Source organism: Mus pahari, chromosome 3, assembly GCF_900095145.1.
Source record: "Mus pahari chromosome 3, PAHARI_EIJ_v1.1, whole genome shotgun sequence".
NCBI classification, from domain to species: Eukaryota; Metazoa; Chordata; class Mammalia; order Rodentia; family Muridae; genus Mus; species Mus pahari.
In genome coordinates this window covers 16,137,631-16,162,153 of record NC_034592.1, presented here as the reverse complement: position 1 = coordinate 16,162,153, position 24,523 = coordinate 16,137,631, and the positions used below count along the sequence as shown (strand labels likewise).

The 24,523-nt window shown below is 44.5% G+C and overlaps 1 protein-coding gene across 3 annotated transcripts in view; it reads right to left on the bottom strand.

The window, feature by feature from the left end:
* Ddx31 (DEAD-box helicase 31) overlaps nt 1-24,523 on the bottom strand; it is a 67,036-nt gene that overhangs the window by 38,578 nt on the left and 3,935 nt on the right. For 2 of the 3 annotated variants that reach the window (XM_021192579.2, XM_029536191.1), the window contains exons 2-14: nt 23,742-23,998; nt 23,564-23,639; nt 22,739-22,782; nt 21,302-21,372; nt 20,484-20,548; nt 14,149-14,193; nt 12,732-12,773; nt 11,795-11,859; nt 10,106-10,225; nt 9,868-9,974; nt 9,200-9,408; nt 8,411-8,587; nt 5,723-5,782 (exon numbers count right to left, since the gene is read on the bottom strand). In XM_021192579.2, coding sequence (XP_021048238.1) covers nt 5,723-5,782; nt 8,411-8,587; nt 9,200-9,408; nt 9,868-9,974; nt 10,106-10,225; nt 11,795-11,859; nt 12,732-12,773; nt 14,149-14,193; nt 20,484-20,548; nt 21,302-21,372; nt 22,739-22,782; nt 23,564-23,639; nt 23,742-23,998 — 1,338 coding nt within the window. The remainder of the gene's footprint in view (nt 1-5,722; nt 5,783-8,410; nt 8,588-9,199; nt 9,409-9,867; nt 9,975-10,105; nt 10,226-11,794; nt 11,860-12,731; nt 12,774-14,148; nt 14,194-20,483; nt 20,549-21,301; nt 21,373-22,738; nt 22,783-23,563; nt 23,640-23,741; nt 23,999-24,523) is intronic. The other variant, XM_029536190.1, reaches the window with a different exon arrangement.

The window sequence follows — 24,523 nt, the reverse complement described above, 5'->3', positions numbered from 1 at the left end:
GTCACTGTGGGTGTGGGCTTTAAGACCCTCATCCTAGCTGCCTGGAAGCCAGTCTTCCACTAGCAGCCTTCAGATGAAGATGTAGAACTCTCAGCTCTGTCTGCATTATGTCTGCCTGGATGCTGCCAGTTCCCACCTTGATGATAATGGACTGAACCTCTGAACCTGTAAGCCAGCCTCGATTAAATGTTGTCCTTATAAAACAAACAAACAAACAAAAAAAACCCAGCAATTTTCAGGCTAGTGAGTTACATAATGAAACTCTGTCCAAACAAACAAACAAACAAACAAAAAAACAAAACAAAAGTCAAAATAATGACTAAAAGTAAGAATGTAGGCAAACAGTCTCTCCTAAGTTTCTGTAAGAAGCAAGATAGGACTGAACAAGAGGCCTGAGCAGGCTGGGGCTGCACTGCTAAGTGTGTAAGCAGAAGCTTATGCCATCAGCCCAACATCCTTCAAGTGCCTGAAGCTGGTGCTGTGGAGCTCATGATCTAGAAAATGTTTCAGAATGCAGTCTAGAACGTTCTCTTCCTACAGGAAGCAGGAGAAGCTCTCAGTAGAACCTACTGCTAATGTTTGGGAAGACTGATGGTTCTTCAGTCTAATTGGCTTTCAGTGCTCTGTTGTGGGGACACAAAGAAGGTGTGTTCTTGAGCTTTACAGACAGGCTTGGTGAAAGCTTAATGCTTCACTACCTGAGATAGACATAGATAACTACATCAGCATCTAGATGAAACTGAGGCTGGAAAGGCCATGCCTGGCTGTCACAAGTTCCATCCCACATAGCAAGCTTAGTAAATGCAACGAGGAGAGACACTGAATTCTACAACAGGACTGAAGATACAGCCTAGTGGTGCAGCATTTACCTGGTGTGTGTGAGGCCTTGGGTGAACTTCCCAGCACTACAGAACAACCCAAACCAACAATTGATATCATGATACTTACTGAACCCAAATGTGCTGAAGCAGGGTGTACTGAAGGACACACGCAGCCCTAGGCACTGGTGTGACAATTTTCTCATCTACCACTCTACTTCAGCCAGCTACCTACCCTGTCTCTGGCAGCCTTGCTAGAGCCCAGGCTGATCCTGAACTCCATTCCTCCCATCTCAGCCTTTCAAGCTGAGGCTGTCGGCATGTGTCACCTCAGGCTGTTTCTTTTGTTGGGTAGAGCTTGCGAATAGCCAGGCACTTTCCACCTATGTTTAATCCAGACACATTCTGCATCCCCTGCCCAGGCACCAGAGGCGAAAGGAAGAAAATCAGACCTGGTCCACACCAAGGAGGACTGGTACCAGCATGGCAGCAGTGGGAGCCAGCCAGCCTGGGGAGGCCAGTCAGCCCACTGCACCAAGGCACCTACCTATACTGTGGCTAAGAACTGCCTTGTTAATAAAGGACAGAAGAGAACCACCCTAGAGCTGTAACCCAAGTATGCTGCTTCATAATCAAGAAATGGTGGCAAGTGTAACTCCTCCTTACCACTTTGTGCTCAGCCCTGGACAGGCACCAGAGACAAACCAACAATGGCCCCATCTTCCAGGAAGGTGTTAGCTACCTACACTACGTCAACAGAAAATTGACTTGCTGGAAAGCCTTCAGTTCTGTCCTCTCAGTTCTCAGAACTTAAGCCTAATCACAGCCTCATTTCATTCCTTTAACCTAATTAGGGCAAAAGAATCACTAAAGTCAGCTCTGAAAGACATTCACCAATGAAGCCTTGAAGGCCCTGGGCTCGACAACTGGCAGCCTCCATGAGACCCAGGAGTACAGATGGAAGGCAGCTTGCTCAGGTGCCAGCCTGTCAGTTGGATTAAAATGACTCATTTATTTACCCAAGAACCTCACAAAGTGCTTTTACTAACAGGGAGAGGGGGCCTGCCATCTCTCTGAGAGGGGACGCATAGACTCGCCTCTGACGCCTTCCTGGCCTGCCAAAAGTCATTATTGCCATGTGTGGAAAGCCATCAGCAGGGTACAGGCCCCTGTTGTCTGGGTGACAGATTGGGCTGCGTAATCAGAGGAGGAAGGGGAGAGTGCAGAAGCTGTCAGAGGCGAGAGATCTTGGCTGGAGTCGCCAAAAAACTGGCAACATGAGTTAGCGTGACTGAGTAAACAGCAAACAGTCTCCAAATGAGCCTTCCATTAGCAGAGAAGAAAGGCAGCGTTAAGGATAAACTTCCCCAAAAAGCACAACCAGAGGAGCATAAGAACTACACTCATGTGGGCACTGAACCCAGTCTCGGGACACGTACAGTCCTTGCTCCTTTGTCTCTTGGCTGTTGGCACAGGAAATTCCCTAGGAGGAGAGGAAATTAAGAACTGCAGACCACAGTGTATTTCAGTCAGAGAAAACAAAGCAAAAGCAATGAGCCAGTGCAGGGGCAGCACAGCTCACTCACTTGTATCTTTTAAGCAGACACCTACCTGGTGGCCATCTATGGGCCATCCATCCCAGCTGTTTTCAACCAAAAACGCAGGAATCAGAAGCACTGCATCCCGCTCATCCAGGGGGTAACCAAGGAGAACAAACATGCTAGGAAAAACCCAGGTGCACATCTTAAAACCAGAGGGGACTCTGGAATTTCATTTTGTGGTCACCCAGTGTCATTTTCCTGCATGGAACTAAAGACAGTACCTCCTTCTGCCTTGGCTCTGAACAATTCATAACAACAAACAGGCAGAAAAAATGCTCTGAGATCAAAATCCCAAGCCTAACTCCTTTAATCCTATTTAAAACAAACAAAAAACAAAACCCAGGCCTTTTAAGTCTCAACGTCCTGCCTCGTCCTTACTCTGCCTTGTTCGTGTTTTTGAGACAGGGTGTTCTGAGGTCTCGATTTGGAGCTTCCTGCTTCCGCTTTCCCAATACTGGGATTACAGGGAGGTGATATCAATCCATCATCCATTCCTCCTCAGTGAAAACTGCTCTTGTACACAGCAAGCTTCTGTCGCAACTATCCTTTAGTTCTACATGCCCATCCCCTCACCACAGCCCTATCCTATCAAAGAGTCAGTCTACAAGAGCCCTAATACATATCTGGTTCTAGGAAACCTCATGAAATTACAAAGGTCCTAGCTTGTAAGACGAGTATAATTAAGACGAACACACATCTTACATACTCTTAACTGTCACTAGCAGGAAGAAAAAATGAAGTAGAAAAGCTTGCAAACAGTAAGGAACACTGTGTAGTTATACAAAGCCTCCATATTTTCATAAAGGCGTCCACCCAGTCTTCCCTAGCCTTATTAAAAGAATCTAGGGTGGTTAGTTAAAGGTAAAAGGCTTGGTATAAAGGGGGAAATCCCCACACCATTAACAACGTGATTTATCAAGAGAAACCAGCTCTCCATCTGCCTCATGCTGACATGGTCCTCATTCCTCATTAACACCACGGAGTCTCCTGGAGTGTTCAGGTAGCCTGGTAAGCAACAGGCTGCTTATAAGGAATCAGAGTGACATTATCTCCCCAACCCGAGCATCATCTATCCCAGTATGGCTCACATACCCTATGGCTCACAGACACAGTACACAGAGAAAGCAAATATAACAGTAGCAGCAGGGACACAAAGGGACACAGAACCTTTTACCATGGAACCTGAGCTGCACCTTGGCTCAGAGGTGAGTTCTACTCAGTTTCGTAGTCTCTGCAGCACTGAGAAAAGTTGAGACCACAGTATTCACGCTGGAATCAATCTGAACAAGCCAAGCACCACGACCAAGAGTTCAGAAAATCAGATGTGGGCAGGAGCAGAAGGCTCTGTGCTGTGCCACGACAACAGCTAGCTGACATCAACTGCCTACAGGTAGTAGTCAGATAGAACAGGAAATGAGAACATGCTTTTGATTCCAGCGAGATTTACTTCAGAAACTGTGATCTTTTCCTCCATGCAGGCTTCTAAAACACTCAGCTTCAGGTACCTGGACTTTCTGAATGGAAAGATTCCCAGGGTCTGGAAAGCATATTTTTTACATACAGGGGGTCTCCAAACCAAACCAAACCAAACCATACGGTAAATCTAAGATATTCAAACTCCTAAATCCCGTTCTAGCATAAAGGTTCTTACTACTCTGTGTTTCAATAGAGAAAATGTTTAAGTTGACTTTTCAGAACTTATTCTTCATAAGCAAGTACATTAAACCACACCTCTGTCTTTCACAAACAGGTCTCACCAATCAGTCTCAGAGGCCTATCTACTCACTCAGCTCCTGCATAAATACCACATACCACGGGGCCTACTATTCTCCTCTCTGTGTTGTCACTGAGATAGAACTGAAAATAAACAGCCCTGTCTTCTTGGAGCTTAGGCTCTTGCATATGACAACTGGAACAGGTATGAGCATCAGAGACATACAGTACATAGCACGTGCCTAGGAGAAGGAACTGGAGCTCTAAGTGGGCGCTAGCCAGCCTACTCTAGGCGAAAGAGGAGTGTAAACAAGAGCAGTGAGAACTCCAGAGCATTCTTATGGGGGAAGGGCTACTGGACATTTCCTTACTAAACACCATATTTGAATTTAATCTTTGCTTCAGAAAAGTTATTTGCTCTGACATAGGTCTCCTTGGGAGGCAAGTGTTTACGGGAAAATAAACAATGTGTATAGGTCTGAAGAAATATGTGCAGGGTCACTTTGCCATAGGCATAAAAAAATGGCATTCGGGCGAGGTGCGTGTGCACGCACACGCATGCAACACACACACACACATGAGAAGCTGACCTTACCCACAAACTGTTTCTGAGGGAAAACAGACTCTATTACTTTTGAACTAAACACGGGGTAGGAGTTCCTTAAAAAGTAACTGCAGTAAATGAGGCATTCAAATGGCTAAATGTCACTGTTTCCACCCAGCACTGGCTTGCAAAACTTCCTAAGTTCACAGTACAGTTATGTTACTATCTTATCTATACAGGAGTTTCTTTAATAGCCATTTCTGAGTTATGTCACTCAAACGGCACAGGAGGAGAAGGTATTTTAATCTTGGGAGGGAAATAGCTAAGGAACAGTGGACCCGTAGGGAGGTGGGGAATATGGAACGCATGTCTTTTCAATCTCAAAACAGCATTAGAGATGCAGAGTAGTACAAAGGTGAGGTATGTGCTGGAGGCCACAAGACAGCACTGCAGACAGCAAATGAACTGGCCTGAAGCTCCTAAGACAATGATAGTTTTAAACTAGAGCAGACAGAATCCATCCCAGTGCCACAGTGATAATCTCAGAGAAGAGCAGATAGAACCTGCCAAGCGCCGTGACTTTTCTTTAAGAAGGTGAGCAAGCATAGGCACCTTGTTGTGCAAAGACTTTCTCGGCTCCAATTGCTGTAATTTACAAGTTTTTGGTTGATAAATTCACACCTTTTCAGACTAACAGCTGCCACTATTAGTGAGCAAATCGCCAAGTCTTCTCCACAGTGGCAGCCAGTACCATGTGGCACAGCCAGGTGGTAATCCAGAGGTGCAGAGAAACCATATCCATCAAGAGACCCAAGTGTGCCAACTATCCAGGAGGTTGAACACAGGAGAAACTGTCAGAGGATCAGAAGTCACAGCTACCTGGTGGCACACACCTTGAATCTCAGCAGTCAGAGGGCAGAGGCAGGAGGGTCTCTGTGTGGCCAGCCAGGACTACAGGGAAGACCCTGTCTTAAATAACAGCAACAAAATACTCACTGCCACGGTAGTCACAGGACTCGACCCTGACAGAGCGGCGTGATACTTACCGTGCAGAGTAAGACTCCAGTTTCTGAATGGGAGAACTCATGAAACACGGATGTTCTTTCCTGAAGCAACAGGAAAAGCCAGAGAAACTTTTGAGATAAATGCCAGCAAGGCAGGTTTAAACACAACGTTTCAAAATTTATTTGTTCTAACTTTTTTCTGGTATAGAAAGGTTCAGGTCTTCGAAGCCCAAAGAAGTTGAGCAGCAGAGAGGAAGGAAGGGGTTTCTTCACATCTCATGAGATATACTTGTATGACTGAAACTGAGACCAGGTAAAGCAAGAGAGTCTTGTGAGCAGCACACTTCAATAAGCCAGTATCAATGGGGTATTGCCTTCATTCATAAATACCAGCACCAGCAAAGTAACCCATTTAAAATGCTACTAAAGAAATATTAGTTGGAGAGCCTAAAAATTTCCCTAATTGTGTCTAGTTTTTAAATCTAAAAATTATGCAACCCTAAGTGAATAAATTAGGTATGCAAATCATTCACTGTTAGTACATCATGTTAATATCTACCTGTCTGCCTGTCTGTCTGTCTAGAGGCAGGGTCTCTCTGCATAGCCCAAGCCATCTTAGAACTCAGTCTATAGACTAAGCTGTCCATAAACTCAGAGATCCACCTGGCTCTGCCTTCTGAGTGCTGGGATTAAAGCTGTTCACCAGCACCACCTTTTATGCTCCTTTCTTATGTCCAAGTGGTTACAAACACAACACCTCACTGTGACGTGCCTTAATTATATACCAGTCTAACATAAGCACCTCTGCCAATAAAAACCCTAATACCACAACATCTCATGGAGCTCAATAAGGCTTACCCAACCAGCTGCAACATTACTGTATGACCAGTGTTTGGTCACTAGGTGAGCTTCTCTTTAAAAAAAAAGTCTCTGTACTAACCAACGGCTCCTTTAGTTAGATTTTAAAAAGATCTGTGGTGGTGAAGGTGAGTGTGTACCATCGGCCCAGATCACGGTGAAGCATATACCTGAGATCTGGCTTTATCTACCTGCTATCAACAGATAAATAAAATGCTGAAAGGATGTCTCCCTGTAGGCACTGGCACAGTCCCAAGTACTATGGTGAACAGCTCCAGTAATTGGTGGGTGTGCACTCTGTCCTACGGCAGCTGCAAGCACACCTCACTCAGGGAATCAAGGGACACAATAGCAGCCAACCTTCACCAGGGGCTTTCCAAGTCTTAATGTAAGAAACTCACTGTCTACGCTGAGGGGTAGGGGCTGGCTGTCACAGAAGCCGTCTATGATTTTCTCTCAACTTTGCATAAGTAGATTCCCGCCCTTCACAATCAGTGGGAGCATGGATCGTGGACATTCACATGGTCAGCTTGTGTCACAGACCCCAGCATGCTCTCTGGTGCCAGCACAGGCCAGGATCATCAACATGGCTTCAGGTGGTAGCACAGACCACTGACATTTCGGTGGACCACAGAGAGCAATATGGCCTTCTTTGGGGAGGGGGGGGTTATATTCTTATCTCAAGTCAGAGAGCCAGAAGACAAGCAGTCTGTCCCAGAAGGCATAACATGTAGGACTTACATCACATGTGAGATGGACAGTCTAATATCATTTAAGTATGACTCTTTCCTGATCTAGGAAAACCCCTTCAGTCTTTTAGGTCCATAACCTCCTCATTGTCCTCAGTCACCTCCCAAGAAATGGTTCTGGGAAGCAAGGGCCCAAAGGATTAAAAACCAAGTTTAAAACAAAACCCTAAACCACACATGGTACTCAAGAAAAAAAAAAACAACTGACTCAACCAATTGGGGAGCTGAAAGCATAATAGGAATCTAACAAAGGCCACAATATTCTGTGACTTCTATATAGCTAGTGGCAAAGAAGCTGAGTCCATGAGTGACCTTCAACAAGGTCAATTGTAGGCTCCACTTAAAACAAAACCGTAAGGGAACAGACCTGCTGCTCAATCAGCTCAAACCCCTGGACCTCTTTAGCTCTCAACGTAATGAGGCTGCCCTGACTTGCAACTTTCTCATCCTCTATGATGCCTGGGAACCTGTCACAAGATGGCTTCTGCTTCAAGCCTACGCACTGTCTTAAGAGGGAGGTGTCCCTCCCAGCTCCCTAGCATGGCCTGGCTAAGAACCTAGGAGTGAGGCTTACATGGGACATCTAAATGCAGGCAAAGGTGTTCTTCAGGAAGCTCACTCTGCAGAGGAACAACAGGGACCATAGGCTTTTGGTGTGCAGTACCCTCTCCCAGCCCCAAGTGCTCAGAGAGCAATGCTGTGTCTTGTTGACAATGACAGCCGCCGTGCTCAGCAGTACCATATGGGATCCACAATTTAGCTCCATTAATGCTCTTAATTTGAAGACATCAAGCCCTAATTACACACTGGGTACTAAAAAGGCAAAAGCCTTCCCTGGTGCCAGCTACTTAGTGCTACTCAGTTGCCGTAACAGCTGGCTCAAGTAGATGCAGGCCAAGCAGGCCTGTGAGCTCTCTCAGGTGGAAGAGGGCACTCCAGAGCAGGAGCCCAAGGAACAATGAGCTCCCTCACCTCATCCACCAGCAGTTCCCTGCTTTTGGCTGTTTTTTTTTTTTTTTTTTTTTTTTTGTCCTGGGCCAAGAAAGCCTGAAAAGGACATAAGTGCACTAGGACTCTCTAGGTACCAGGTTCATGGCATGGGGGTGGGGAAGAGCAGGCTCACCTCCTGCTCCATGTTGCCATGTAGCCGAAGGAATTTCAGTGGCCAGGAGGCAGATGGCAGATGCTCTGAAGTAGGGGTCCCTGAGTGGCAAAGCAGGGTGTGAAGGAAGAGGCTGTAGTGGAACTCCACCAGCTCACAACTTGAGAAAAAGACAATCATCTTCTGGTTCTTCTCAAACTACACAAACACAGGGGAAAGCAGGCGCATGGCCGTAAGCACAGATGCCCTCAAATGAGCAGCACGTCTGTCTCTGAGGTACAGGTACATGCTGGCCCTGACGTGGATATACGGAGACACAGCTTTTAATTATTGAAAAATACCAACATTGGTTGATATTCTACTCTACAAAGATGACAGAAAGGAAAATGACAAGAGCTCCAAGCTCAAAAGGAAACAAATGTCCTTTAGGGTGAGCTGTTCCATGCACATTGGCCTTTCACCATCAGTGACTCTGGCCACAGCCCCAATGTGCAGTGACTTCTAAAGCCATCATCTCACATCCCGGAGTCACTAGGTGTAGGAGAGTGCACAAAACACCTCACTTCTGAACTCCTGTCATCTGACATTCCTCCAATGTTAGCCCCCAAAAGGCAGATATTTGGGTTCTTTACCACTACTTTGGGATTCATAATCATGCATGCCCGCAGGCACTCGCTTACCCATGCACTGAGAACAAACTTAACAGCTCCTTCCTTTCTTGTCTTGGTCCCTTAGCACAAAGCTGCGCTTACCCGGCACAAATGAAAATCTACTTCCTTAGATCAGTCCAGATCTAAGCCACACTCCTACCTTGCACTTTTGCAGGATGAAGGCTGCAAGGCAGACAAGACGTAGCTTGCTGGGAACCAACACCACATGCTGGTCGAGACTCTCTGGTATGGCAAAGCTGTTGAGCTGGATACTACCAGCTTCCTCAGGATTGGGCTGGTTGCAGTTTTTGTCCAGGACAGAGATACTGACTGGATTGTGCAAACTGATATCAACTAGCCGGGTTACACCTTAGATACAATGAGAAGGACAAAAAAGGGTGGTCACATATGCACCTCCAGAGCACATGTTTTTTAGGAAATGTCCAACACTCATCTGTCCTCGTGCCACAGCCCAATGCCCACAGTGCTAGCATTTCCTATGTTCTCATCAGGTTGTCTGCACCTCACTGTACCAAAGGTTCTCTGCTCCCCACAAAAAACTCACATCAAAAGAGTTTTAAAGACTTCTTGGCCAAAGGCCTTCTCGGAATCTTTACTGAACTCATGATCATGACCACATTAAAACTAGTGCTAAGGAGAGGGCAAACCCACGGCAAGTGCTGGCTGTCGGCCTTTCATGCACCCTAGTGTGTATGTGCCAGACCACGGGGGTGGACCCCCTGGGTATGCAGGACAGTGGGGAACAGCTGTCCCTTCTCCCTAAGAGGGGCACCCACTGCCTCAGTCCATAGCTACTTGTCAACTCACCTTCTGTGAGTGTCGCTGACAGGAGGACATTCTGCCGTTTCTGACACTCAGCATTTACAGCATTCAGAATCACTGTGATGTCCTTCTCGAAACCCAAATCCAAGATCCTGAAAGTTCAAGAGAAGGACTTTACCTGCGTAAAGAGGAAATCTGATACTACCAGGCCACAGGTCTGTCCTGGAGACGGCAGGACAAACAGTCTCCTTCCCACTTTCCCTGCTTCCTAGACTAAGCTCACCTGTCTGCTTCGTCCACAATCAGCCACCGTATTCGGTTAAAGTGAAGGTTCTTTGTGGATTTTATATGATCCACTAGACGGCCAGGAGTGGAGATAAGGATATTTATGCCTTTTCGGAGTCTGTTTAAATCATGTATCATAAAAGAAAGTATGTCAAACAGCGTAGCAACAAAAACCACAAGAAACATGCAAAGGAGACAGTCATTTTTTTGTCCAGGACAACTGCCACAGCCTCAGATCAAAAGGACAAACAGGTAAGATTTCACTCTTTTGTGTGTAGAACTGCTAAGATATAAAGATACATGGAATCATAATCCTTACTTTGGAAGGAGTTTTTAAGCATGTAACCCAATGCTTTCTATGTGATTCAGGTATTCATTCTAGAACATTCTAGATAAATGGACATCTAGCCATTCCCCTTCTTCTTTTTAAATATCAATTCATACCCCAAGATAGGTTTTTTTGTTGTTGTTGTTGTTTTTTTCTGTAGCCTTGGCTGTCCTGGAACTCCCTCTGTAGACCAGGCTGGCCACAAACTCACAGAGATCTATCGGCCTCTGCCTTCTGAGTGCTGGGATTAAAGGCATGCACCTCCACTGCCTGGCAAAAGATCTACTTTTTAAAGATTCATATATACTATAATTTTTATGTATATGTGTCAATGTGAGTATATGTCACATGAGCCCCTCCAAACTAGTATATTCTTCAGGCTCTTAAAAAAATCATTAACTTTCTTACTTTCCAAACAACCACAGTCCCACTATTCTACAGAAGATAGAACACAATTTTATTGGGATAGGTTCTCTTGTTTTCAGTCAAGTGGGGCAACATGCCTATGCTCTGGAATAAAGCGTGTATAATCATACATGCACCTCTGCATGGAGGATCTATGACAATTTTTGTCACTTCTAGTAAGAAATTACAGTGCAGTGGCTGAAGTTTCCACAACAACTCTAAGCTGTGAGGTATCCTTGCAAGGGGAAGCCTCCACAGGGACACAAAATAATGCAGGAGTGGGACCTGGATCTGGACCTAGACCTACTGCTGCTGTTACAGCTGAATTTAACCTGGCCGATGTTTTTAAGTGATAAGCTTTACGTTCACTCTCAAGTTGCAGATGACTCAAAAAACTGTGTCACCACTGAAGTGTCATCTACCTACCTGTCTGACAAGCTGTAATGCAGAGTTGGAAATCAATGCACTAAGAACTTGCTAAGCATAAGGAAGTCATCATCATGTTCTGTTGTTGCTGTTATTGATTTTGAATACCGTGTCTTATGTAGTCCAGGCTAGTCTGGAACTCAGTATATAGATAGCTAAGGCTAGGCTTGAAACTCCCGATCCTAGCCTCCCAAGTGCTGCCTTGTTTTTAAACATCTAAACAGCAAAATCACAAACTCCCAATATACACCAAAAGGAGTCACATGAAGGGTTGTGTACCAAACAAGAGGCCTGTGGGGCACCCAGTGGGTGGGTTAAGCAGGTCACAGTACGGTCACTAACCACATGAAAGGAACCTGTGACAAACAGCACTGTCTAGAGGTGACTGCTAACCTGGTCTGTCTCTATATGTGGAGACCAAGAGGCATAGTAGCAGAGGAGGCTCTCTCACATGTTGAAGAACCAAGTGTTACTGGACAAGACAAGGCAGACTCCAAGAGTTAAATAAACAAACTGACTTCCTCCTACCTAGCTTTTTCCGATTTCCTCTTCTCTCCGCCCATCAACACTCCAGGAACAATCCAGGTGAAAGGCTATATAAAAATACCAGACCACAATCAACATAAAGCCACTTCCCTAGAAGCAGAGCTGATCCTAAGTTGCTAGCAAAAGCCAGTCTGCAGCAGGGAGCACTACGTATCTCCAGTATGCGGGAAGGTTCTGTGCAGACGCAATAAGGTGGCTCCGACCAGTTATTACCTGCAGTCTGGATTAGAGCTATACAATAGGACAGGACAAATGTGAGCTTGTAAACCGATCTAAGTAGCTAGCTCCCCTGTTTTTCCTCATGGTGCCCAAATAAAAATTATTTCAGTTAAGTTCACTGCCTTGCAGGTAGGGTGGGGGATAAAAACCTAAGCAACACACTTCCCACTCACTGCTAGGCCACAGAAAGGAAAAATAAATTCCTGGTCAGCCTTTGTAGGTGCTGAACTTTGGCTCTGCTATCTTCTCTTCCACCCCCCCCCCCAAAGTTCTTGATGCTTTCCACTGGTTTCCCAAGGGCTGCACATTTAAGTCACTGCACGTGGCTTATTACAAATCAGGGTGAACTAACAATTAACACTTAACCGCTAGCAACTACCAGCAAGAGTTATTCCCTTGCAGCAGTGGCAAACGCCTTTAATCCTGGTAGTCAGGAGATATAGGCCGAACAAAGAGTTTCAGGATAGCCTGCTCTACATAATGACTTCCAGGACAGCAAAGACTCCATAGAGGAACCCTGTCTCAAAAAACCAAAAAGTTCTTCCAGTGAAACCTATCAACTCCTCTTGGGGAGACCAGAAGCACACTGGGAAGAGGAGACCAGAGCCACTCCCACTTTCCTAACAACACAGACTGCCACATGGCTCTTCCCCTTACAATGTCAGACGAGAGGACAGCACTGGCACATGGCTTGTCTTACCTTAAGAAGCTTCTGAACAGTGTCAAAGCTTTGCAGAGCCAACTGTAAGTATGACAAAGTTGGAGACAGTGAGCAGGGTCCCTTGCTTCCTTTTTACATTGTTAAAGAAAAGACCATCTGAACTGATCAGGGTGCAACCCTGGACCGCATGGCTTAGGACAAGTAACCCTACATACAGAATCTCCCCTGAAAATAACTTCTTAAACTGGTTTGGAATTTGTCAGCTTAGGAAATGAGGGTTAGACATACAAAAAGTAGTGTTCTGTGCTCCCTCTGCTGGCTCAGATTCCTAAAGTGTCACCCAGAGAAGTCCAGTATAAGGCTGGAAGCAAATGAAACGAAGTCAACCTGGTCTTAGCTCTCCACAGAAGGAAGAGTAAGGGGCATTAAAGGGAAAATACAACAGTGGCCTGACACGCACTTGGGGAACTTGGCTATGTCCTAAGATGCACATGGTCACTCCTAAGTTTACAACAGAATGCCCAGTGGATATAGGAATAGTGAAATTCATCTACGTGGCAACCACTAAACACCATCAAAACAGACCTACAGAATCATATCCATGGTTACGTGCTGTGCCTACAATCTTTAACATTCTAGGGAAGGGACAGGTTTGCTGCTAAAAACATTTCATTGTGTCTCCCTGTCCTTCCTGGACAAAACAGAGACAGGGTGGAGAGAGCAGACTGTATAAAACACTGACCAGAGGGGCTGGACAGAGCTGCTCAGCAGTCCAGAGCACTGGCTGTTCTTGTAGAGGATACAGGTTCAGTTCCCAGCACTCACATGGAAGCTCACAATTGTTTCTAACTTCAGTTCCAAGAATGTGACACCCTCTTCCTGTCTCCATGGGCACTGTACATACATGGTTCACAGACATACACATAGGCAAAACACTCAAACATATAAATAAAAATAAACCTTAAAAGAAAACAAAGTCAGAAACAAAGAAAGAAAGCAAAGCTACCTGGAAATTCCCATTCTCCTGAAAGTTCTTTGAGGATGCATCACCCAGATCTGACAGAAGCAATTTCTACTTTACTGCCATAAAGAAGAGTTTCAATTTAACAACACAGCTTCATTTAACAACAAGGTTCGTTTTTAGATCCAAATGTTTTCAGTCACTTTCTTTAAAATACTTGAAGCATAAAAATGCAATTCTTCTAATTCATTTTGAAGGACTAGCAATCTAAGTATTATCAGTGTTTTATTAGACAATGAAGAAATGTTTTCTCGTACCTAGCCTATGATTTTCAAAGAGCACTTAACAAAAATCAGCAGGATGGTTCCTAAGAAGGCATGTGAAGAAAAGCGGGTGCGGTGATTTGTTTGCAGGGAAGGAAGTAGAGAAAGCTTCCAGTCAACAGGCCATCACCTACAGTGCACACAAGCCTCACCCTACAGACATGCTGCTTACCTCTCTGGTGGGCACTAGGACCAAAGCATAGGGTCCATCACTGCGCTGTTGACAGAAAAAAGAAATGCCAATGAGTACAGGGGCAGGAACAGGCTGAGGTAGGGAGGGTCAGAAGGCTTTTAGTTTGAGGCAAGCTTGAGCTATATGAGATACTGTCTTTAAAAAGAATTATAAAGTAAATCCCATGAGGACAGATGGAGGTCAGACTGAGACAGATAAAATTTATGGGCTGTCAGCTAAAACCTTCAGAAACTTTTCTATGGAAGAAAGAGAGGAGACAAAAATGGCCACTACACCTATGATGACAAACTATGGTCCTAACAGTCCTGCCCATTCAACAAAACAGGATGAAGAAGTATGTACAGAACTGGAAATTGGAAGACAAAATTATTATCACAATGATATGATGTTATTTTATCTTAGATGGGGGAAACTATAACAGAATCAATAAAACATTGCAGTCAAGTAGTGGAATGTAAAATATAAAAATATAAAAATCAATAGCCAACTGTGGCTGGAGAGATAACTTGGAGATTAAGAGCACTGGCTGCTCTTCCATTGGACCAGATTCAGTTCCTAGCATCTACATGATGGCTCACAACTGTCTACAACTTTAGCTTCAGGGGATCCAACACTCTCTCTGGCTTCTATGACAATGCACACATGTGATGCACAAGCATACATGCAAACAAAACATATACAAAACAAAATCAACAAAAACCAATAGCCAGTCAGGCACAATGGAGCGCATCTTTAAACTCAGAACAAGGGAAAGGCTGTCTGTAATTCTGAGGTCACTCTGGTCACTGTAGTGAGTTCCAGACCAGCCAGGACTACATAGCAAGACCCTGTCTCAAAAACAACAATAACAAGCTAGAGCAGTGCAGCGAGCAGGAGAGCAACTCATTCTACCCCGTGGATGCCCACGCACACCAGGATTACATACCATGATGCTAGATTCAAAACAAAGAAAGAAAGAAAAGAAAAACAACCAAAATTCAACAGCCTTCTAATATAAAAAATTAGAAGATGTAATGAAAAGAACTTCACACTTATAATGGCAACATCAAAAGATTCAAATATTATATAAAAATATATGAAGTTTATAAGGAATGATGGCTCGTGTTTACAATCCCAGCACTTAGGAGCTGAGGAGGGGAATTCTAAGTCTGGTGTAGACCTGGATCACACAGTGAGAAACTTTCAAAACAAAGAAAAGAAAAGAAAGAACTCAACATTAAAAAGTGATGAGGAAGTTATTCTATATGAAGAACAACTAAAACACACCCAAGGAGCAGAATTTTTTTTAAAGGAAAGATGTATTCTCTCCTTGGAGAAGAATCAGTGTCACCGTGACTGCTCCCTCCCCCTACATGAGTTCAAACTATAAGGCAGTCCTACCAGATGCCCCGGGAAGCCACTAAGACACACTTGTGAGAAAATATCCCACATGAAGTGACTTAAAGCTGTAGCAGTCATAAAGCAGTACCACACATAGAGGTTACAAGAGCAACTTGGGTTTGGAATAGAATCAAATACAGAAAGACTTGTATTTGACGGGCCGTGACCAGATACCACACTGTTGGTAGGCACACACAGCAGTAAAACCCCTAACAGATCAATGTTGGCGTTAGTTATTAACACAAAACTAACCCTACTTCCAGGAATTAGTCCTACACAGCCACATGTGTGTAAAGGAGCTGAAGAATATTTCACAGATGCCCAGAATTGGAACTGTTGTCTGCGGTACAATACTGGACGTAATATATGAATACCACTTGTCGATATGGGCAAGGCTCAGTAATTTATGATACTCACATAATGAAAGGCAAAGGGAGGAGGAGCAGGGTCAGAGCTACAAGAGACCCTGCCACAAAGCGGCAATACAAGCAAGCAGCACAACCAGGTGGCACAGTGAGAAACTACCCAAGGCCTGACAACAGCAGCACAACTGCAATCCACGAGAACTGGGGGAGGTTGGTCTAGACCACATCCTTATCAAAAGAGGGCAAGTGATAGCATATACAAACATCTATGTGCTTAGCACTATGCAGAAACAAAGGACTCCACATAAAAAGGCGACAGGAAAGTGTGCAAGCCTCTTTGATGAATGTGACAGGCTGCCCCTCGGAGGAGACACAGTGTGGAGGAGGGTCAGGCTTTGTTTCTACCCTATAGATCCTTGGAATTCTTTGAATAATTTAATTATTTTATACATGTTGTATCTAAACAAGAATAATAAAAACCCAAAGCAATGTAAAGAAGGTACTATAAAATCAAGGGAGCCTTCCTCATCAGGGGCTCAGAGAGCATGAGCAAGCAACTTGTGAGAGTGAAGCTGGGCTCTACAGCAAATCCAATTAGGGTTTGGCTTTCATGTCGTGCCCTGGAAACATTTACTCAGAAGAGGAGGATTTAGAACTTGAAGCAGAGTAGCCTACACTCAGCATCAACTTTGTGAGACTACCCTGGAGCCCCAGCAAGGAACCGTAAACATGCTAGTACAACAGGATTAATGTGCCACCGTGTGATGGTAGGAGATTCTGACATTTCAAAAGGTGTTACTACACAGACAAGAAGAAAGAAACATCAATTCCTCGAAGACTGTGAGTACACAAAGCAGGATGGATGTGATATTTTAAAAAATCAGAGCCAATCCCAAAATAACTGGGAGAGCGGATGTTGAAGGAGCCTACTCACACCAACACCTCAGCTGAGAACAAGCTAGGGTCCCAGGCTAGCTGCTTATGGCTTCCAGGTGACATAATTTTATGATGAATTGCAAGGGGCTACACTGAACACAACTAGAAACAGTGAATTAAACTGAGGCTTACAGGGGATAGATGGCTCAGCAGTTAAAAGGCTTGTTGCTTTTACACAGACACACACGCGCGCGCGCACACACACACACACACAAGCGTGCACCTGCACTTGCACACACAAGGTGGCTCACTATAATTCTAGTTCCAAGGCCCTGATATCCTCTTCCCATCCCCACAGGCACTAGGCATTTTGAATAAACATAATTGCCAACAAAACACCTGCATGCATACAGTGAAATATCTAAACCTTTAAATTAAGAGTTTATAAAAGCTTTGTTTTTTCATTTTTTTGAAACAGTCATGGTTGTCTAGGTCCCCTGTCTTCTAACTCGCCATCCACCTATGTGTTGCAAGTACAGACATGCATCATCACATTCAGTTTGGAAAAACATTTCTACAGGACATCTCGATCTTTGATCTTAGTGATCGTGAGTAAATCTACACTCACAAGGCCTGTATCGTAAGCGGATCCTCATTGCTGTTTGAAAGGGCCACATGTGCTGATGGAGGTGACAGCTAGAATCTAGTGACCAACTCCAGATGCTAGGTCTCAACACTTACACGAACAGTTCACGCTATCTTATCGTAACCCTGGGAACAGAGGCATAAAAGGATCTTCCCAGTTAAATTTGGGATGGAAGAGAATGCCACAACAGAGTGAACTGAAAATGCACAGGCCCCAGGCTCAGTCTCAGTACTGAAATAAAATAAAACCACCACTCAGGCCAGGGTTTGAGTAGAGCCTCCCTCCCACCTGCCTGATGTCACCTAATCTTTTGCTCTCAGTTTACTGTCTGAGAGAGCTGGGCTGGAACTGTAGGATTAACTCCAGCTCAAATATTGTCAAACTCTGCAGCTTGGTATAAAGAAAGGAAAATTCTTTATTGGATATTTCTCCTAGAATCTACAGGTAAGACACATAGCACGTTACTGTCATTCTTCTCTGTGTGCTAGAGACAAGGCTAAGCACTGTACATGAACCAGTTCTCTATAAAGTTCTTAACGGGAAAATCATTTACCCTTAGAAAATGGAATTTACCACTTACCTACCTCAGAAAAACCACTGAGCAATCAGCTGGCTCACAGCTCATGCACACTGCCTCAGTTTGCTTTGTACTGCTGTGATAAAACACTGACCCCAAACCAGCTGATTTAGTTTACAAGGCCAGCATGAAGGAAGTCAAGGCAGGAACCTGGAGGCAGGCGTTGATGCAGAGGTCCTAGAGGAATGCTGCTTACCGCTCTGTTCCTTGTGGTTTGCTCAGCCTGCTTTCATCTAGCACCCAGGACCACCTGCCTAGGGCTGGTACCACCCACCGTGGGCTGGGTCTACCCAACTCAATTACTAATCAAGACAGCAACCCACAGACTTGTGACAGGCTAATCTGATGGAGGTAACTCCTCTACTCAGATTCCTACTTCCCACATATATAGGTTTGTGTCAGGTTGACAAAAAAACAATCAGCAGATACACAGGCAGCACTAAAAGGACATTAAGTTTGAGGGGGCAGGGCTGGGGGGGGGGGAAAGTAGGGAAAATAAAGGAGGAACAAGATCCATTCTGGATACATTTTGGATAAAATATTTACTTTAAAAAATTGCTGAACAAGACATGGTGACACACGCCCACAATCGCAGCACGAGGAAAGCAGAAGCAGGTAGACCAGGAGCTCAAGCTTAGCTGTATTACACCTTTCCTCAAAGGACAAAAAGAAAAGCAAAACCCACAGCTTGGCATTCCAGATCACTGAACCACAAGACAAGCGACCATCTGTGGAAATGCAGGCATAGCATGCACGTCTGCACCCTTCACTTCCTCAGCTAACAAAGCAAGAGCACAGTTATAAAGAAACACCACTTTAAATATTCTTATAGAACAGTCATTTGTAACTGATTTAAAACAAAATTTAACCTGCTCATTTTGGAAGCTCAGGCTTTTACAAAAAAAGTAAAAATGGACAAATTATATAACTAACTTCAGCATTCTCAATTTGTACACACCATCATTGAAACTACAGAATTATCAGGACCAGGAAATAAGCGCTGACTCAATATTAATCGATAGGCTTCATTCAAATTTTACCAACTCACCTCTAGGTGTCTGTTTGCAGCCTAGACCCCATGCATGTCACTGCCATGCTTTGTCATGCTGTCTGTGACAACTCTTCATTTATAACCTTCAGTACTTCTCTTTTGTACCCTCAACCCTCTCAAAGACTGCCAGCCAGGAATTTTTCAGAGCAGCCCTCAATTGGTTTTATCTCATGTTTCCTTGGGATTAAAGTCAGTTTTGTCAAAAAACAAAAACTAACCTATACAAGTAACCTGACCGTCTTAGGACTGGCTAAGGAGTAGCAGTCAGGGCTTCCTGCTGCAGTGACTGTTTTCCATATCTGTCCATACAAGTCCCTGTATGGACACTTGAAGGCCACAGAGGTACCATTTCTCCTCTTATTGTCAGCTCTTCAGCTTCAGCCTCTGATGATGCGTGCCAGAGACAGGTGACCAAGTGCTGGTTCTTCCAGCTTCTCACTTCTCTTCTCTTTATTGATTTAATAATCCCCCTGAGCACCGGCTCTACACTGTCAGTGCTCATCAACACCCTATTTCTGATCTCACCATTTTCTCTCAAGTCAAAGTAAGGGCACTACACCTGTAGGACTCTTTGGGATGTAAGATGAAGTCTGTGCCCACAGTTTACAGCAGCCACCTGGACTTCTCAACCCAACTTTAGCTGCTAGTTTGCCTAAAGCATTAACCATGTTTCACAACTAAGAACAAAGTCTAGATAGTGTTGACTATGTTAACAGCTTGACTGCTAAACCCACTAATGGCATTCATCTCCACAGTCGGTACTAATAAACCACCATGCTCACCCATTCAAAAGAAAACACACTGGAACCTACACAGCTGTAAACTAATTCTACATGATATACAACAGATACCCTAAATATGAGAATAAATGGACAAGGGCCAATCAAAGCATGTTGGAGTATTTCCCTAACAGTAATTCTGTAGGAGGTTCAATGTTAGGAACTGTGAAAGACTAAGAGAAGACCCCCAAACAGGGTGGAGCCTGTAACAAAGCTTCACCACAAACTCGGCCCAGACGACAGAGCCTCCTCTCTCAAGTCACACAGGAGTTAAGGTGGGAATCTATGCCCACTGGTACTGGTATGTGGCCTTGGTTGTTTCACTCTCCTACAGTACTAGGGTCACAGGACACCCACAACTTGACCGTGGGCAGAGGACGGGGAGTTAAGAACTGAGGCGTACCCAGCACTTGGCACGTCTGGCACACTGGAAGCATTTGACCCATATGCCCTACACACGGCCAGCAGTGACTGTGAGGGGTTTATTCTGCTCCACTCACTCACACTTATCTTGATAGGAGGACAGAAAACAATACCAAGTGCAGACAGAGCAACTACACTAGTATTACCACTGCCTGCCTGAAACCAGGCAACAGCATGCTACAGCAGACTACAGCAGAGAAATACATTTTCTGCTCACCTGTATTTTTGATGTCAGTGCTTGAAGAGACTGGACCACAGGGACGCAATAGGCAAGAGTTTTACCTTTTAAAAGAGAGTAAAGTCAGCTGGGATGCACACAGGTTCTGCCTCTGTAAATAATGCTAAATCTGGGAGAAGCTAAACTGTGTGTTCTATATCTACGAGGCACTGCATCTTTCTGTCGTGACTCCTGACTTTGCTTTGGAACCTACACGCTACAGCTCCTTAGGTTATCTACAAGAGAGATATGATGCCTTTCATGTTTGATAGAAGCTAGCCTGACAGCTGTATGTGAAAGCTAAGAAATTACTACTTCCAGTTCTCTCTCCCTCAGCTAAACGGCTTCTGTGGTGCTGGTGTGTCAGGTGTGAATCCAAGCCAGCCTCTGAAGACAGAATAACTAAAAGGAAGCTCTGAGCTTCTCCTCACCATGGCTAATCTTGCAAGAAGGCAAAGTGGGGCAGAAGCGCAGACCAGGAAGAAAGTGGTCTATCCCTGACACTCTATGCTCAGACAAGAACTGCTTTCAAGCCATAAACTGTTAATCTGTCCAGAAAGAAGGCTGGCCAACGGCAGCAGGCACACAGAAAGCAGCTGAGCTCAACCGTGAATACTCATCACTAGTGACCATAGCCCCATCACCACCTTTTTCCACTGTAACGACTTCAGGTCTCCCATCAAAAGCAAGCATGGCTGCCTTTCCCCAGACAAGACAAGTCAGACATTGCCACCACAAACACCTTCCTGAAGATACTAGCATGTGACCATGGGCTAGGTGCCTCAGGATAAATGGCAGAGTAAACAAACAGCACTGACCTGAGCCTGTCTGGGACCGCACTAGGGCATCTCTGCCTTCCAGCAGCACTGGGATACTCTGCTTCTGAACACTGGGGCAAGAGAGAGAGCACACTCCTTTACCACATGGCTCCATCATGCATGCAGGCAGCTTACACAGGTAACCTGACATACAAATACCCTCTGCTTGGTTCTGCCTACTTACTGCCCAAAGTGCTGAGTGGGATGATGAAAAGGTGTTCTAAAAGCTTGTTGCATTGGAAGCACTTATAAAAGAAATTCAGAATTAGACTATGAGCAATGACATGTGTTGTCATATTTCACTTTGCATAAGCAAAATGCAAGACTATGGAAGAATAGACTCCTTTAAAACTCCTTAAACATGGCTGAAAGTGGGAAAGAAAGCCAGAGATTGGCTACAGTATTAAGCTAGTTTAAAAAAAATTTTTTTTTTGGCTAGGTGTGGTGGCACATGCCTGTAATTTCAGCACTTGGGAGGCAGAGGCAGGTATCTCTGAGTTCAAGACTAGTTTGGTCTATAAAGCGAGTTCAAGGGCTATGCAGAGAGACCCTGTCTTGAACAACCCCCCCCCAAAAAAAGGAATAGGCATAACAACAAATCAGAGTCAACCACATACCCTCCTGCCTGCTGTGTAGCATGGAATTGGGAGCATGTTAACACAGGTAAGATTTCCACACAGAAAAGCAAAAGGAGGCTTGCAAGCACCCAAGTAACAGCAGCAGCTCCCTTCGAAACACAAGGAACAAGTACTGAAAACAGTATGTACATGAACAGTAAAACCCACACCCAAAAGAGAGAGAGAACTCATTTAAATGTGGTTGATCCGATACACAAGCCAAGCCAGGCACGGTGCACATGCCTGCAATCCTAGCATTTGGGAAACCGAGGCAAGAGAAAATAAGTTTGAGGCCAGAACTATGAGACTGTCACAAAAGCAAATGAATGGAAAAGGCTGGTGGTTCTCTATTGCTCCATATTCTTGTGTTCTGCTTATGCAAAGTAAACTACAACTACACAGCTCACTACTCATAGTCTAATTCTGAATTTCTCTTTTACAAGTGTTTCCAATGCAACAAGCATTTAGAATACCTTTTCAGTATCCTTCTAAACCCTAGCAAATATTTACTCCCATCATTTTGGTTGACCTTATTTTTACTGTTAAGAACACGACCAAATACTGTATTTTTGCCCGTCATTTTCAGAGATGGCAGATATCCTAAAGCAGCTATGTCTTGCAGTAGGGAGCTTGAGTGCCAAAACGGAAGGAAATCCAGTCTGCGTACAAGCAGGTAGGGAGTCCCATAGGCTAAGCGCTAAGTCAAGACCTTAGCAGTTTGAGCTGTTCCCAGCACCAGACACGAATGTGCTCTGCCTTCCATGGACAGCTTGTACTCAAAGAAACCCTAAGAAAATCAAAAATAGCCTCGATCTCTTACCTGGTCATACTGGACATTTTTAAGACTGTATTTATTGTAGAAATCTAAAAGAGAATATGAAAATAAATATTACTTTAATACAAATATATTCAATGACAAAGACAAAATGCTGGAGTGACAGCAGCATCTTATGATCAAATTAAAGCCCACTAACCCAGTACTTTCAACTGGGGGGTGAGTCTGCCCTCTACCCTATAGTATCTGCAGGACTTGCTCTTACAAACTGATGATATATAAGGCAACCTCATAATAACTCCGCCATCCAAACCCCCCACATAACACTCAGGCTGAGAAACAATCCTACACAGCCTACCACAAAAAAAAAAAAAGTCAGTTGTGCCCGAATAACAAGGGAATCCAGGCTTCCAGTGGTTTTTTTCTCTCCCTTTTCACAGTAACTAGAAAACTCACTCATGCCATTAAACAAAAGGGAAAAGAAAAATGTCCATCTGCTTGTAGAAACCATACTTCAAACAGTCTTTTTTGCCTTTATTCTCTAAAAACGTGCAGGTCTTTGACAGTAAGCTAGCTTAGCTCTCTCCACAGAGACATCTACCACCATAACATCATCACACTTATCCTGAAATTAGAAGTCTTCTTTAAGCCCAATAAACCAAGTCTGGAGCTTAAAAAAAAATCACTGTGGAGAAGAGAGTGGGGATGGCGGAACAGTGCTGCTATCGGGGAGTGACCCATCACCTGAGGTCACCCAGGAGCCAGGAACAGAAACAGAACATGCGTGCACACACATACATACATACATACACATACACACACACACACACACACACACACACACCCTGCAAAGCAGTGCAGGATACTTACTAGATGTGGGTGGAGGTCCAGCTCCTGGAAAGCCTCTGGAGAAAACACTTGCTCTCGAGCCTGCTTCACTACAGTGCTGCAGAGGAAAGACAAAGTGTGCATCAGTGCCAAGGCAGCAGTGGAGAACGAGGTGTCCAGACTGCTCACACCCGAGGCACACCTGCACTGAAAAACACACCTGTGGAGTTCTGGGATCTCAGGGTTGTTTTTAAACAGCGACGAAGTCTTGATGCATGGCTTCTCCTCTTGCCTTCCATTGCCTACACTGTCCAAATACTTCTTCGGGGGAAACGTTTTGTGTATGCTTCCTTTAAATGCTCTCTGAGTGTCTTTATCACTGGCTTTCTTGGCCAAAACAGAGGATATTTCACTCCTCCGTTTTGCTGGTGGAGCATCACTGGACACTTGGTGCTTTCTCTTGGTAGCCTCTGCTTGCTGTGTTGTTCCCAAAAGGAAAGATCAAGAAGAGGTGCATTAGTCCATGAAGACAATCCTCAGAGTGAAGCCTGACTGCCCACAGAATGTATCTCTTCCTGCAGAGATCATTATGCCCCATATGCCAACCATCAGTTTAGGGTTTACAACCAGATTCTTTGGCTTCATATGAAATGGGGGTGGGGGAAGAGAAACAACCTCAGTCCATTCCTCTAGCAGTCCTCCATCCATATGAACTGTTAAGTTGCCCAAGATGAGAGTGGGATCAGGAAGAGAGAAGTGTCCTGCCAGCTGACATTAATCAATTCAGTCCATTCTAAGGGAAGCAAGAATCCACTTTGTGTTAAGCACTCATACTTATTAAATTAAAACCACACCCCTAGGAGTGCATTTTATGTGAGAACAGAGACACACAGGGAAATGAAATCTGTTCTTTTTTAAAAAAAAAAAAACTAACAAAGCATGTTAAGACAAGACCGGAGAGGCAAATGGGACGTCGAATCCCAACGTGTGCCCAGGAAGTGG